The 11,914-nt window shown below is 35.7% G+C and overlaps 1 protein-coding gene across 1 annotated transcript; it reads left to right on the top strand.

The window, feature by feature from the left end:
• Positions 1–3,625: 3,625 nt before the first annotated feature.
• On the top strand, positions 3,626–10,741 carry LOC109074928 (NLR family CARD domain-containing protein 3-like). The gene is made up of 4 exons (XM_042776181.1): positions 3,626–3,725; positions 3,823–3,927; positions 5,353–7,116; positions 10,546–10,741. The coding sequence occupies exons 1-4, from the start codon at positions 3,658–3,660 to the stop codon at positions 10,721–10,723; spliced, it is 2,115 nt and encodes a 704-aa protein (XP_042632115.1). The 5' UTR covers positions 3,626–3,657; the 3' UTR covers positions 10,724–10,741.
• Positions 10,742–11,914: the final 1,173 nt, after the last annotated feature.

The raw sequence follows: 11,914 nt of genomic DNA, 5'->3' as shown, positions 1-11,914 counted from the left end.
TTTTGTCTCAATCAGTGTTTTTGACTCATCAAGCAAACAGATGCAGCTCCATGAAGACTGACTGAATCATGGAGGACAAACAAAAATTAAAACAAGATATTTCTCCAGAATGCAGGTAAATTTAAGTCTTCATATGATCTTAATTTTACAGAAAATACATTGTACAGGGAGATAGATAGATAAATAGACAGACAGACAGACAGACAGACAGGTAGGTAGATAGTTAGATAGACAGGTAGATGGATATATAGATAGTATCTCTGGAAAATATCATCACTCTTAGACATTTCCTAAGCTTCTTTTGAATAGACAAGATTTTCATATTAAAGAGTTATCTCCTTGAAAAATCAGCATCATGAATTCTTGACTCTATTTTGATATCTATATATTTTCATATTAAAGAGTTAATTCTTTGGAATATTCTTTTTTGCCTGCACTTAACCAACTAATACTAGTACTTACCTTTTCTTTTTCTTGTCTATCATATTCATGTTCTGTACTAGACTAACTGAGGCTTGTCATAGCACTTGTATACCGTTGTTGTTCTCTCGTTGATCTGATTGTTTCTACTGTTCTCATTTGTAAGTCGCTTTGGAGAAAAGCGTCTGCTAAATGATTAAATGTAAATGTAAACTCCTTGAAAAATCAGTGTCATGAATTCTTGACTTTATTTTGTTATGTATATTCTGTTTTATTGTCTCTATTCTGAGCTGTGTGTCCATGAAGAGTGACCGGTCTATGGAGCAGCCAGTGCAACTTGAGGGAGGACACACATCAACTGATCTGAGGTACAAGGCAGACCATTTATATATATTAAAGTAACTTTATGAATTCATGTCTCTATTATCTCTGCTGTTGTCTATTATATTACACTCATTTCCACAGTGACAGATCAAACTCACCGGAGTCCAGCTGTGTGTCCATGAAGAGTGACCGGTCTATGGAGCAGCCAGTACAATTTGAGGGAGGACACACATCAACTGATCTGAGGTGCAACTTTTTTTGTTTGGACAGACATACAGAGAGACAACCAACACACAACTAATAAAGCATGCAGGGCAGAATTTGGCAAATTATCAAACTTACAAAATTAATAAGAAATCAATCAAAATCTGGAAGCAATTAAAACTCAGTGACCTCCACTAATACTATTGTAAGGCTCTGCAGTAGAATTGAACACAGGATCAGGTTCCTTCTCACAGCTGGTCCAGAGCTTCAGTCCAGATATTTCATTGCTGACCCCCATCACTGATGTTCCTGACATGGTGGTGGTGAAAAGAAAGTAATCTCACCCAATAGACCAGCAAACCAAGCTGTATCATAATTCATAATGGCAAATATGTTACGTAAAAAAACAGCAGTGTCTGATTATTTGAGTCTTGTGTAATTGCTCTTCTCAGAAAAGTACATTGCAAGAATGCTGTCCAGACAGAGATTGTTATCAGTCCGAATGAATCCAATGTGATTTCAGGCTTTTTTAACACCGTAATTGTTCTAAAATGACTTTAAACCATGGATAATTGGGGCTTATTGCTTTATTAACTTGACAAAGTATTTTAAAAACGCAGCAGTCATATGCAAAATGCTGAAAAAGAAACAAGACTGAGTAGCAAAAGCCAAACACATCTGTCTAGCACAATTATATTAAATTATAATTTCTAATACAAAACCAGCAGCACAGTGGAATGCAAAATGTACATTTATTTATTTAGCAGATGCTTCTATCCAAAGCGACATACAAATCACAAGCAATTTGTGATTGAGCATCAATATTTATAACATGCAATGTCAGGTTTAGAAAAAAAATAACACAACACTTGCAGAACCAAACTGTTGACAACAACATCATTTTGACCCATACAGACAATGTAAGGGCAATACTGGCTGAAATAAATGCTGTAAATAACACTGACTTACTGTAGGTGTCTCGACTGTTCTTAACAGTGTTGAGAATTATTGGCAGATGCAAACTAGTGCTAAATTGACAAATAACACAAGTGGCATTTATTGATTTATTTAGTGATTTTATCATTTATTTTAAGTGTATTTAATTATTTCATTATCTTTTTAATGACAAATGAATAGTATAATGAATATTTCATTATTTAATTTTGAGTAATTCAGCCCTCCATACGTATCCATATGCTAGGAGATTGTAGTGACAATCAATTGTGAAATCATCAGTTTTATTTTTTTTTATTCAAATTATGCATTGCCACTAGGAAAAATTCAAATGAAGTAATGAATAATTGAGACAAGCGATTGAATTATTGAAAAATAATGGATTTTTTTTTTTTTTTAATAATTCTACTTCATCATGGTAACCACACCTCATGACATCAGTTAGAATTTAGATTTTATTTCAAGACATTTGTCTTGTGCAGAGGACTATATTACTACTCATCTCATCTCATGGCTTTGTTGCTAATTCCAAAATGTAATTTTAGAGCTAGTAAGAAAGACTTGAGTTACTGATATGCAGTTACGATAGAGAGAGAGAGAGACCGTATTGCTCTCAGTAGTGTTCGGTAGTAGCAACTCAGCAAGAGATGAAAACATATAAAGATGTAAGTTTAACTGCTTCAAATCCAATGGCATTACCACCTCACTTCTGAAAAATGTCATGAAGCTTTTCAATGGCGAAACTGTTTTATTGATAATGCTGCCAGACAGCGCTGACAACAAGTTTCTGTGGCTACTTTCATATATGTTTCCATGTGTGTGTCTGTACAGATTGTGTTTGTGTAAAGAGGGAGAACCAGAGAAAGACAACACGAATGAAGGTTAATTTAGTGCGAAAAACATTGAAATAGTTTGGAATATTTATCCTACTGTTTGTCATTTGTTTTCTTGGTCAGTATCTCTGTGGGTTCTGGTTCTTTTGCTGTTGTAGGCTGTAAGGGCCTTTGAAGTAACTGAAATCAATTGGCAGTGATAATGTACTGTAATGCGGTCAAGACCTACCTGGAAAGTTGTGTGTTTCCTAAAAGAGCCAAAGCAGAAAATAATATAAAGTTATAAAATACATGTTTTTTTTTTCCAGTAACATTTCAATAATAGTAACTTGATTATGTCCATAGACAACTAAAAACAAATATGCAACAAACAATAATTAAGTTGCAATATGGAATTAATTGTGCAGGGCTTTCAATGTGAAGTTGAATTAAAGATTAAAGTTTCTTATTTCGTATTTCTTTACTAATAACCTTAAACAGTCCTTCTGAAAGCTGTGCAATTTATCATACATAAATATGACTCATTTGTAAGACATAAAAGGACTCTGCCACAAAAGTGAAAGTAACTAGTGAAATTTTTTAAATATCTCCTGGCACAGCAGAGCACCAGTAAAGTAACTAGTGAAATTTTTCAAAATATCTCTTTTTTATGTATAGTTTTATTATGTGTTTTTTTCTGGTGTTTGATTTGTGTTTTATTGTGTTTTATTCACGGTAAAGCACAGCTGACCACTTCCTGTGTATCATTGCGCAGCACCCTTAGCAACATAAACAATCAAAATACAATCAATATTTGAATAGATTTTCATATTAAAGATTCTCTATTTTGTTATCTATTGTAAATGTAAAATACAATCAATATATGAATTAAAATATTATACACATAGATTGATCATATTAAACTGAGTCCAGCTGTGTGTCCATGAAGAGTGACCGGTCTATGGAGCAGCCAGTGCAACTTGAGGGAGGACACACATCAACTGATCTGAGGTACAAGGCAGATAAATTATATATATTAAAGCAACTTTATGAATTCATGTCTCTATTATCTCTGCTATTGTCTATTATATTACACTCAATTCCACAGTGACAGATCAAACTCACTGGAGTCCAGCTGTGTGTCCATGAAGAGTGACCGGTCTATGGAGCGGCCAGTACAACTTGAGGGAGGACACACATCAACTGATCTGAGGTACAAAATTTTTTGTTTAGACAGCCATACAGAGAGACAACCAACACACAAACTAATAAAGCATGCAGGGCAGAATTTGGCAAATGATCAAAAATCCACCCATGCGACCTAGTGCTAAAATGACAAGTGACATTTATTGATTTATCTTAGTGATTTATTTTAAGAACTTAGTGTATTTAATTATTTCATTATCTTTTTAATGATAAAAGAGTAGTATAATGTATATTTCATTATTTAATTTTGAGCAGTTCAGCTCTCCATACATATCCATATGCTGGGGGATTGTAGTGACAATGAAATGAATGATGCATTTCCACTGGGAAAATTAAAATGAAGTAAGGAATAATTGACAACAGGCTATTGAATTATTGAAAAATAATGCAAAATAATTAAAATAATTTTAACGTTTATGTTTGTGTGTGCATCTGTACCTGTATGTATGACAGCGTGCCATAATGAAGGCTAATTTATTGGGGGAAAAAAACATGGAAATAGTTTGTCATTTTTATACTATTGTTTGTCATATTTGTTTTCTTGATATGGAACTATATGGATATATGGATATAAATGGTTGAATATTTTGGAATTTTTGAAAATTAATCAGATACAATAGGATTGAAATGTAATGTGGTATAAAGTGGTTTAGTTTATTTTAGTTAATTGGCTTCTTTGTGGACACTTGAAAAAAATTGTATAGTTACTGAGGTTTTATTAATTTATTTAAAATCAGCAGAATATACCTCCCATTTCTTGTAATTATTCTTTTAATGTCAACTCTATCCTATATGAATTATTGCCTGTAGTCTATTATCTTTACTCTATTGTCTCTATTCTATTATTGTAATTTCCACAGTGAAAGATAAAACTCACCTCAATGGGGCATCTATTCATGTCGGTAACTTGCTGTGTGGTACAGCATCCAGCGTAACATCACTAATAGACCCTTTTCACATTTCCGGGTTTCTCAGCAGTGGAAGTCATCATAGTTGGGTTAACTTGAAGTGCAGTGAATGAGAGAGTAAAACAAATATATTTTTTGCATTCCCATTTGCTCAGATAGCAAAAGAAAAAATGCATTAGCTTTAACCGGTTTTTTTTTATTTATTTTTTTTTTTGTAATTTGATGCAAGGGTGATATAATACAAAGAATAGAAAGAATTATAAATGTACATATTTTTTTTTTTTTAATATACATATGAAGAACTTTCGAGGATTTACGATGCTGATGACTGTTAAATGTGTCATTACAGTCTTGTGAAAAGGGTCAAGAGTAATATTTGCTTTTGTCATGTCTGGTGTAGACATGGTTTAGATGAATAGATTAATAGATTAACGCTTGTTTATTTGCTTTACTGTCACTTTTACTTCTTTAATGTTGTAATCTGTTATTTTATTTTCCATTTTTGACTCTCAACTGGACCAAAGCACTTTCAGATTAAATCTGCTGAAGAAGTTTCAGTGTCTGTGTGAAGGAACAGCGACACAGGGAAACCCAACACTCCTGAATGAGATCTACACAGAGCTCTACATCACAGAGAGTGAAAGTGGAGAGATCAATAATGAGCATGAGGTGAGACAGATTGAGACACATTCCAGGAGAACAGCAACAGAGGACACACCAATCAAATACAATAACATCTTTAGACCTTTACCTAGACAAGACAAAGCCATCAGAACTGTGCTGACAAAGGGAGTCGCTGGCATTGGAAAAACTGTTTCTGTGCAGAAGTTCATTGTGGACTGGGCTGAAGGAAAAGAGAATCAGGATGTCCAGCTCATATTTCCACTTCCTTTCAGAGAGCTCAACTTGATGAAGGACAAAACACTCAGTCTTTCAGATCTTCTTTATAACTTTTTCCCTGAAACAAAACAAATGGAAATATCCAGTGATGAATATAAAGTGTTGTTCATTTTTGATGGTCTGGACGAGTGTCGTCTGTCTCTGGATTTTCAGAGCGATGTGAGGTTGTGTGATGTAAGTGAATCAGCCTCAGTGGACGAGCTGCTGATCAACCTCATTGTGGGGAATCTGCTTCCCTCTGCTCTCATCTGGATCACCTCCAGACCTGCAGCAGCTGATCTCATTCCCTCTGAGTGTGTCCACCGAGTGACAGAGGTACGTGGCTTCAATGAGCCACTGAAGGAGGAATACTTCAGGAAGAGAATCAGTGATCAGAGTCTGGCCAATAAAGTCATCTCACACCTGAAGTCATCAAGGAGCCTCTTCATCATGTGCCACATCCCAGTGTTCTGCTGGATCTCAGCCACTGTTCTGGAGAAGATGTTGAGTCGAGCAGAGACTGGAGAGATTCCCAAGACTCTCACTCAAATGTACACACACTTCCTGATCATTCAGACCAACATCAAACATGAGAAGGACTATGAGACAAAAGTCAAAGATAAAGACATGATACTCAGACTAGGGAAACTGGCTTTTGAGCAGCTTGTGAAAGGCAACCTGATCTTCTATGAGGAAGACATGAGAGAGTGTGGCATTGATGAGACAGAAGCATCAGTGTACTCAGGGTTGTGCACTCAGATCTTCGGTGAGGAGTCAGGCTTGAATCAAGGGAAAGTCTTCTGCTTTGTTCATCTGACCATCCAAGAACATCTAGCAGCTCTATATGCACACTTCTTTACCAACAACATAAATCTGTTTGAAAAAACAAAAGAAAGTTTATTGTCTGAGATTTTAAACCTGAGAAAATATGTTTCATTATCAGAGATGCATCGGAAAGCTGTGGATGAGGCTTTACAGAGTAAGAATGGACATCTGGATCTTTTCCTGCGTTTTCTAGTGGGTCTCTCATTGGAGTCCAATCAGACTCTCTTACGAGAACTACTGACACGGACAGGAAGATGCTCTTACAACAAAGAGGAAACAGTTCAGTACATCAAACAGAAAATCATGGAGAATCGCTCTCCAGAGAGATCCATCAATCTGTTCCACTGTCTGAATGAACTGGGTGATGATTCACTGATGCAGGAGATCCAAGATTATTTGACATCTAAAAAAATAAGAGAAACCAGACTCTCCTCTTCACAGTGGTCAGCTCTGGTTTATGTGTTGCTGACATCAGAGCAGGAGATGGATGTTTTTGTTCTAAAAAAGTTTATTGGATCCCAAAATACAGCAGATGAAGTTATTTTGAAGCTGCTGCCTGTGATTAAAGAATCCAGATCAGTTCAGTAAGTCACACTGACACACTGATAAACATGATAACATTCATGATTTTAGCATGTGCTTTTTACCAAAAATCAAAAGGAGAAATGTTCACAAAATCACTGTCAAGACCTGTGGCCTCATGTAATAATGTCGCGTATGCACAAAAATGTTACATGTTCATGATAAGATTCATAAGAAGCAAACTTGATGTGAAAATGTGCGCACTGCCATGCAAGCTGCCACATGCTCTTATACTGGTGTGATTGAAGTATTAAAGGAAACAGAATAATTTTAAACTCTGTTTTCCATTTTTTGTGTTTTAATTTTTTCATTGTCTCATGATTTTTTTTTTTGAGATGATTTGTAATGTGGTGAGATTTTGGTCAGGTCCGCTGTGTGGTGAGTGTAATTTTTATGGAATGTGAAATTATTAAAATTATATATAAAAAAAAAAAAAATATGGAAAAAGTAAGATAAAAAAATAAGAATAAAATAAGATGCTTATAAAAAAAAATGTCCAGGACAGTATACTATAGACTTAATAAATATTAAGATGAGCAGGAATGTACAAGAGGAGAATGTGCAAACAGGTTGTACAGGGTATTTGCATAGCAGCAATAGAGGTAAAAAAGAAAATAAAAATTCAAATTATAGAAATTGCTGTGTGCAAGTGTCAATATCAGTATATTCAGTATCTTACTGATAATTAAGTGGAGTCATGTAGAGGTTAAGAGACTGAGTTTGAGTTTAGGAGCCTGATGGCCTGGGGGAAGAAGCTCCTCCTAAGTCTCTCAGTTTTTGCCATCAGGCTACAGAAGCGCTTACCAGATGGCAGCAAAATGAAAAGAGAGTTACCAGGGTGATTTGTGTCTTTAATGATTTTAACAGCTCTGCTTTTGCAGTGTTTGAGGTAGATGTCCTGCAGAGAGGGGAGAGCAGACCCTGAGATGCGCTCTGCTATGTGCACAACTCTCTGCAGGGCTTTGCAGTCATGACTGGAGCTGTTCCCATACCACACTGATATACACTGAGTCAATACGCTTTCTATGGCCCCTGAATAGAAAGTTTTCAGGATTGCTGGTGAGACCCTGAATTTTCTCAGCTGATGCAGATGGTACAGTCTTTGGCTTTCTTAACCTGTGTTTGAATGTGGGTAGTCCAAGTCAGGTCCTCTGAGATGTCTACACGAGGTACTTGAAGCTGCTCACCCTCTCCACAGGGGTCCAGCTGATCATGAGAGGAGTGTAAGGCTGCTGCTGTCTCTTCCTGAAGTCCACAATCAGCTCGTTAGCTTTTACTCACATTCATAGAGAGACAATTGACGTGGCACCATGATGTGAGTTTCTTTACCTCATCCAAGTATGCGGCTTCATTGTTGTTGGAAATGAGGCCCAGAACCACAGTATCATCAGCAAATTTGATAATAGATGTGGAGCTGTGGGAAGACACGCAGTCATTTGTGTAGAGAGAGTAGAGCGGGGGACTCAAAACACAGTCCTGTGGAGCTCCCACATTCAGGGTGATGAAGTTGGAGGTGTACTGGCCTACTTTCACCACTTGAGGTCTGCCGGTGAGGAAATCAAGAATCCAGTTGCATAGTGAAGAATTCAGGCTGAGGTCCATGAGTTTAGAAGCTAGTGTGATGGGGACTATAGTATTGAAAGCTGAGCTATAGTTGATGAATAGCAGTCTTACATAGTTCCCATTGCTGCTGTCAATGTGCATGAGAGAAGAGTGCAGGATGTGAGAGATGGAATCTTCAGTGTATCTATTGGGGTGAAGAGGGTCCAAAGTATCAGGGATGGAGGAGCAAATGTTGTTCTTTATAAGTTTCTCAAAGACCTTCATGACTGTTGACGTGAGGGCAACCGGACGATAGTCATTCAGGCAAGAGGGGTTATTGTTCTTAGGCACAGGGATGATGACAGTTTTTTTGAAGGAGGTGGGAACCACCGAGGTAGCAAGGGACTCATTAAAAATAGATGTAAACAATAGATTTGATGTACACATTTAGATTTAATGTATGTTTCGCATGTATGGAGGTAAGCACACAAATCACATGACACCATCATCCAGAATTATATGAATTTAAGGTATAAATAAAAATATTGGTAATGGATGTGCTGCTGCATCCTACGTTTGAATGATTGCTGTGTTGTTGCATGTTATGTTTTGATTATTTAATTGTAGGTGGTGTTGTTTTGGACAAAGAGTCCATTATTCAGTCTGAATAGGTCTGATGACACAGTAGCTACTGTAGGCCACACGCTGCAGTAGTGTAGTAGCCTACTGTTAATTTCACATCCTGGCCTGATCACAATCATAACCCCCTTCTGTGGTCTTTCCAACATTATGAAAAATTACCTTTTCCATTAAGGGCCAATATTTGCCAATAGCTGGCAGCATATCTATTTTGAGTACCCCTGCTTGGCAATCACTGCTTTAGACTTTTATTATAGAAAAATGACATACCATTTAAAAATTACTCCATTCATTTTGATGTGAATAAATGTCTATTGCAAAAGATTAGATCATTTTTGTGTCCGAAAGTGTTGTCTGCTGAGTTCTGTGTGGACATGTCCTGTATTAACAAGCTTGTGTAAGTCTATCATTCACAGCCCATGATGACAATATACACCAATATATTTGTCTATATTTTTTTGCTTGCTTCCACACCAATTCTGCTGACATTTATTTAATCATGAAAGGCAGAAATATGTTAATATACAATTAAATATTCAGCACTGGTCACTTCACTAGTCCGCTTGTCCATTCTGTAACACAGACAACAGTTTGAATCAGCAGGAAAGGAGCAAAACATTATCAATAAAACAAACAAATAAAAAGCCCTGTAGAGGAGTTTCTGCAGATTCACCATAGACTGGAATGTAAAATGAAAGTTGCCACGATGGTGAGAATAGAGCATGGGTGCGAACAAGAAATGGAAACCTCGGACTGGATCTGAAGCAGCAGAGTCATTACAGATTGCTTTTAGTGAGAATTAAAACTTTGGCACATCCCTGTTGCGAATGGTGTGGTGAGAATAATGCTTATAGTTAATACTGAAAACAGATTTTTGTCAGTTTTGCTTTTTGTGAAAAAGCTAAATCTATCTTTTGTGCATTGCACACTTTAAGGATGAAATCTACGCAAAGTTTTATACATGAGGCCCCAGGAGAGGTGTGTGACTGTGAAACTGCACACTTGCTAAAGCAGCTGATGCAGACTTGTGTGTGTCTGTGTGAGAGCTGATGATTGTAGAGGTCAGTGTGTGAGACGTGATGAAGGATTGAATGAGAGGGGGATCAAAACTGACAGCAAACAGCAACTTTAACAGTGTCTGTTTGCCCTTGAATTATGTTTATATGTATGTTTTACTGTCTGTATTTTCAATTTTTTTCTTTAATTGCATCTGGTGTCAGTTCATCATTCATGTTCTTTAATCTCTACAGGTTGTATGATTGTGGAGTCACTGATAAAGGTTGTGTTGATCTGACTTCAGCTCTGAGATCAAACCCCTCACACCTGAGAGAACTGAATCTGTCTAAGAATAACCTTGGAGACTCAGGAGTGAAGCTGCTGTCTGATGGACTGAAGGATACTTACTGTAAACTGGAAACACTGCAGTAAGATTATATAAATGTGTCAAAATTTTCATTCTCCTTCTACTACGATGAATACTACTACTACTACTGATTCTTTTTCTTTTAGCTGGTGTTATTAATTAATATTAATACTTATAATGAATAATGTAAAATGAATCAAAAGTGTCCTGTCAGGTAAATGAAGATGTTTTTTCATCTTCATTAGGTTCTTTACAAGGAGTCTGAGTCTGACATAATTTTACTTAATTTATTATAGTACACTATACATATGATTGGATGATACATTAAAAAGATTTAAAGAAGATATTTTATATGGTAAAATTGAATTTAACTCTCAAATACCCATGCAGAAATGGTATTTTATTTTTGGTCTATTATTTATTATCAATTGTTTATTATCAATAAATAAGCCTGCAACATCAGTTCAATTGGTACATTTCTAAGCCTATTTCTGATATCTAAAAATGTATATCTGGTAACAATCACATTCATGATATCAGAAATTAAAGGGTAAGTTCACCCAAAAATGAAAATTCTTTCATTAATTACTCACCCTCATGTTGTTCTAAACACTTAAGACCTCCGTTAAATAATGAGTTTTGTGTTGTTAAAAACTCATATTCTTTCTGTTTTAAATCATTATGATGTCCGTTTGAAATCAAGAATTTTAATTACACTGCTGTCTGTGGAGGGTCAGAGAGCTCTCAGAATTAATCAAAAATATCTTAATTTGTGTTCCTAAGATGAACGGCGGTCCTATGGGTTTAGAACGACTTGAGGGTGAGTAATTAATGACAATTTTCAATTTTGGGTGAACTAACCCTTTAACACTGTCACCAGTGAAAATCAAATTATTGATATCAAAAATGAGCATTTTTACTAGTAGCAATTCAGTTGTTTATATCAAGAATATACATTTTCACTAGTAACCAAGCAATTACTGAAATCAAAAATAAAGGTTTTTACTAGTAAGAATTGCATTTCTGATATGTGAAATTGGAATTTGAACTAAGAAGAAATCAATTCTTGATATCAACAATTGAATTTGAATGGCAGCCTATGGTGACATTTAACTAGTAAAATTACAATTACAGATATCAAGAATGATAGTTTTAACTGGTTGAAATTCAATTTTTTAAATCAAGAATTTCTATTTCTGTGAATGATGATGTCATTCTTGATATCAAGCATTTAAATTTTTACTAGTGGAAATGTA

Source organism: Cyprinus carpio, chromosome A19 (assembly GCF_018340385.1).
Source record: "Cyprinus carpio isolate SPL01 chromosome A19, ASM1834038v1, whole genome shotgun sequence".
Lineage (NCBI taxonomy): Eukaryota > Metazoa > Chordata > Actinopteri > Cypriniformes > Cyprinidae > Cyprinus > Cyprinus carpio.
The sequence above is the reverse complement of the archived record's forward strand: the minus strand, read 5'-3'. Positions and strand labels throughout refer to the sequence as shown.